At 54.8% G+C, this 4,820-nt stretch overlaps 1 protein-coding gene across 1 annotated transcript; it reads left to right on the forward strand.

Annotated features, from left to right (window-relative positions):
* Window positions 1-1,502: 1,502 nt before the first annotated feature.
* Window positions 1,503-4,422, forward strand: KCNA5 (potassium voltage-gated channel subfamily A member 5). The gene has a single exon (XM_006933430.5). It carries the CDS (start codon window positions 1,819-1,821, stop codon window positions 3,628-3,630), a length of 1,812 nt encoding a protein of 603 aa, XP_006933492.2. The 5' UTR covers window positions 1,503-1,818; the 3' UTR covers window positions 3,631-4,422.
* Window positions 4,423-4,820: the final 398 nt, after the last annotated feature.

The raw sequence follows: 4,820 nt of genomic DNA on the forward strand, positions 1-4,820 counted from the left end.
AGCTTCTATGTGCACACCTTGCTATTCCAGCAAACACTTGTGCACCCCATAGCAAGTTTCCCAAACTTCCCTTAGGTGCAGATACATTTCCAGACAAGAGGCCGTAACATCCATATATATTAACAATAAACAACATACAGGAACAAAAAGAGACAAACTTTGAATGAACTTTGAACATTCAGAAACAGCGGCTTTATGGTAACTTAAAATCAACAAATATCTGGAGGCTATGTCTGGAGATGGCAGATATGACTTGGAAGATATTTCTGTTGTCCACTAAAACCCCACAGGGGCCGGGGCAGGGGTAGATAGACCATTTCCTAACCTAGAGAGACTTGGCTGTTACTCAGCCAACCTCCTGCCTCCCGAGGGAGAAAATTAAAGCTCTCAGGCCAGATGCCAGGAAGGGGGAGCACTTGTACCTGGAACAGGGGTTACACATTTCTGTAGAGGTGTAGAGTGGAGGGATCAAGGGCCCAAGCTCTGCTTGCTTGGATTTGAATCCCAGCCCCACCACTTTCTACCTGTATGACCATGGACAATTTAGTCAATCCATGTGTCTCATTTTCCTCACCTAGGAAATGGAGATAGATAGTAATAGTACTCAGAAAACACATTGCTGTAGGAATACACCGGTCAGTATTCATAAAGTGCTGAGGGTAATCCTAGTACATCCTAGGAGCAAAGTAAGTATTGCTTCTTATTCTACTCTTGGGAGTCCTCTAGCCCTGGGATTCCACAACCTCCCTGCCCCTCCTCCCTCCCCCCCCCCAAACCCCTCTTCACAAAGCTGTAGTTGCTAGCTCCAAGCTTCACAGCTCTCACCAGGATCTTTCCCTTCCTCCTCCCCTTCTCTGTTAACAGTTTTTATAAAGAGATTTGTGGAGAGAGCATGGAGGAGTTGTGTGTCCTCAGCAAATTTGTTCCACCGGGCCATCACTTTCTGGACTGGGAAATCAGGGCTGTCCCAGCGCAATGGCATGGGGCACTGCCAGCTCTTAACCTTTTGTTGGGTGTGTAGGAAGATGGGAAGAGACAGGCTTCTCCACTGGTCTGGAGGTATCTCCATTGCTATGGATCTCTAGATTTCTAGATCCGCAGGAGCTCCGCCCAGCCCCTTCCTGTCTGTAATTTTTCCCCAAGAAGAGAGAATAGGACTGTTATTTCTTGTCTCATCCGTCCAACCCAAGGCAATTCATTTCCCCTGGAGTCCAGAGGCGTTCAGCGAGCTCCCAGGTGAACTGAAATCCACAGCTATTCTCATCTGGTTGCCCTGGGAGTTTGGGCGCTCTGGGTACAACCTGTTCCTCCAGCCTCTCCATTCCCTCCCCCCTCCCTCCCTCCGCCAGGCTGCGCGCCGCTCAGCCCCCCTTCCTCCCCTCGCCCGGGGCCCCAGCAGTGGCCTCCGGGGAAACACCCGCTGCTGCGTGCCCCGAGAGGTGAGGCGGAAAGAGGAGGGGAGGGGGCCGGGCGGGGTTGGGGGGGAGGTGAGGGAGGAGGCGGGGGAGCCGCGCAGGGTGGAGGCAGAGCACCGCCCCGCAGCCAGAGAGGGGCGGCTGAAGGTTGCATCTGCTGGAAGGAGGCTTTGGCTGCTTGGTAACGGGCTGCCAGAACAGAGAGCGAGGCTGAGAGCGGGGCAGCAGCTTCTTGACGTCAGGACCGAGCCAGGGGATCCTGCCAAGCAGCCCCAGCCCGCCCCACAGGGGGGCCGGCCGACGGTTCGAGAAGAGCCCTGGACGCGAGGCGCCCAGCGGGGCGTGAGGTGGGGGGCGCAGACGCCGGTCAGCAGGGGCGAAGCATGCCCCCTGCCCCCTGGCCATGGAGATCGCCCTGGTGCCCCTGGAGAACGGCGGTGCCATGACCATTAGAGGAGGAGGTGAGGCCCGGGCAGGCTGTGGCCAGGCCGTAGGGGGAGAGCTCCAGTGCCCCCCGACGGCTGGGCTCGGCGATGGACCCAAAGAGCGGGCTCCAAAGGGGCGCGGCGCGCAGAGGGGAGTGGACCCGGGAGGGCGGCCTTTGCCGCCGCTGCCACAGGAGCTGCCACAGCCTCGACGGCTGCCACCGGAGGACGAGGAGGGAGAAGGCGACCCTGCCTTGGGCATGGCAGAGGACCAGATGCTGGGCGCGGGGTCCCTTCACCACCAGCGCGTCCTTATAAACATCTCCGGGCTGCGCTTCGAGACGCAGCTGGGCACGCTGGCGCAGTTCCCTAATACCCTCCTGGGGGACCCAGCCAAGCGCCTGCGCTACTTCGACCCCCTGAGGAACGAGTACTTCTTCGACCGCAACCGGCCGAGCTTCGATGGCATCCTCTACTACTACCAGTCGGGGGGCCGCCTGCGGAGGCCGGTCAACGTCTCCCTGGACGTGTTCGCAGATGAGATCCGCTTCTACCAGCTGGGGGACGAGGCCATGGAGCGCTTCCGGGAGGACGAGGGCTTCATTAAAGAAGAGGAGAAGCCCCTGCCCCGCAACGAGTTCCAACGCCAGGTGTGGCTTATCTTTGAATATCCAGAAAGCTCGGGGTCCGCGAGGGGCATCGCCATCGTCTCGGTCTTGGTCATTCTCATCTCCATCATCACCTTCTGCTTGGAGACCTTACCTGAGTTCAGGGATGAACGCGAGCTGCTCCGCCATCCTCCAGCGCCCCACCAGCCTCCCGGGCCAGCCCGGGGGGCGAACGGCAGCGGGGCTCTGGCGCCTCCCTCTGGCCCTACAGTGGCACCTCTCCTGCCTAGGACCCTGGCAGACCCCTTCTTTATTGTAGAGACCACTTGTGTCATCTGGTTCACTTTCGAGCTGCTTGTACGCTTCTTCGCCTGCCCCAGCAAAGCAGAGTTCTCTCGGAACATTATGAACATCATCGATGTTGTGGCCATCTTCCCTTACTTCATCACCTTGGGCACTGAGCTGGCAGAGCAACAGCCAGGGGGTGGAGGAGGAGGTGGCCAGAATGGGCAGCAGGCCATGTCCCTGGCCATCCTCAGGGTGATCCGCCTGGTCCGGGTGTTCCGCATCTTCAAGCTGTCCCGCCACTCCAAGGGGCTGCAGATCCTGGGCAAGACCTTGCAGGCCTCCATGCGGGAGCTGGGTCTGCTCATCTTCTTCCTCTTCATCGGGGTCATCCTCTTCTCCAGTGCCGTCTACTTCGCAGAGGCTGACAACCAGGAGACCCACTTTTCCAGCATCCCGGATGCCTTCTGGTGGGCAGTAGTCACGATGACCACGGTAGGCTATGGGGACATGAGGCCTGTCACTGTAGGGGGCAAGATCGTGGGCTCGCTGTGTGCCATCGCTGGGGTCCTCACCATCGCCCTGCCTGTGCCGGTCATTGTCTCCAACTTCAACTACTTCTACCACCGGGAGACAGACCACGAGGAGCAGGCAGCTCTTAAGGAAGAGCAGGGCAGCCAGAGCCATGGGGCAGGGCTGGACAGTGGAGGCCCTCGGAAGGCCAGCTGGAGCAAGGGGTCCCTGTGCAAGCCTGGGGTGTCCCTGGAGAATGCAGACGGAGCCAGAAGGGGCAGCTGCCCCCTGGAAAAATGTAACCTCAAGGCCAAGAGCAATGTGGACTTGCGGAGGTCCCTCTATGCCCTCTGCCTGGACACGAGCCGGGAAACGGATTTGTAAGGGGAAGCCTGGGCAGATTGGTGGTAGTGGGACAGGGATGGGGGAGGCCTCCTGAGTCTGGGCATCTACTTCATACCACAGAGTATTTCAAGCCCACCTTGAAGTCTGTCCCTCTTCTTCCACTTCTTCTGTCCCTCCCCCTCCCTCCCTTGATCCCCCATTTTTCCTCTTCTTTCCATGACACCAAGGGTCGCCTATTTTTAAAAAGTACCACATTCCATGACGCAGGAGCTGTTGAAATGGTGGGCACTGTAAATGGATGTATTTGTAGCCAGTTTCCTATACCCAGCAGAGGGATAACCCAAACAAAAATGACTTTAAATAGCCCAGATCCCAAGAGATTTTGTAACCCCCTCCATGTGTTCCAAATTTGCTTTACATATGATTTTATTTGTGTATAGGGGGAAATATTATTTTTATGGCTGGTGAATGGATTTTTGTACTGTAGTTCAGATGGAGATATTTTGGATATATTTTCCAGAAATGTTGTATTTATGGAAGAGAGAGTTATTGTGATGTTTTTATGTGATACGTATATTACAGCCAGAGACCCTGGTTGTGGCTGTTCTGGTTCCTGTGTCTATAAGCCTCTCTCTTTTCTGGGATGTGGTATCGGTGCTTTGAGTCTAGGGCAGGGAATGTTTTGGAAGAAAGGAAAATCTGACCTTTTCTGTGCGCCTTAAACAATTCTTGTAACTTTCTTTGAAAAGCATTTTAATGACGTTGAAGATAGGCTTCTGATAATTCATTCTCTTTATTTTTATCCCAGGAAATAAAATGTTACTTGGTTGAGGCAAGTGTTAGTTTTGTTTTTGTTTTTGTTTTTGTTTTGAAATTTAGAAAGGAGTCTGTGACTTACTGTTTCTGGTTTTGAAGTCAGAGCAAACACCACCTTCACTGGGGTAGATCACTTGGAAAGGTAATGGTTTGATTGTCAACTTTTTTTGCTGGGCCCCCTCTGCACATCACAGACAGAGGGATGAACTCTGTTTGTCTCAGACTGTTTATGACATGCCACCTGATGGTATGGTATCAGACTCAACCATCGGGGGTGGGGGTAGGAGCCAAAAGGCATGAGAAGATCAGACTCCTTATGACCCCACTGCTGTCTCCTGGGACTGCATTTCTGAGTTCTCCTTTGTCTGCAGGCTTTAAGCCCTGTTTAACATGGCTCTCAACAGCTCTGTGAA

Source organism: Felis catus, chromosome B4 (assembly GCF_018350175.1).
Source record: "Felis catus isolate Fca126 chromosome B4, F.catus_Fca126_mat1.0, whole genome shotgun sequence".
Lineage (NCBI taxonomy): Eukaryota > Metazoa > Chordata > Mammalia > Carnivora > Felidae > Felis > Felis catus.

Bases quoted from the DNA above. Each gene is read 5' to 3' on its own strand.
- KCNA5 (XM_006933430.5), top strand. From the start codon at position 1,819: ATGGAGATCGCCCTGGTGCCCCTGGAGAACGGCGGTGCCATGACCATT.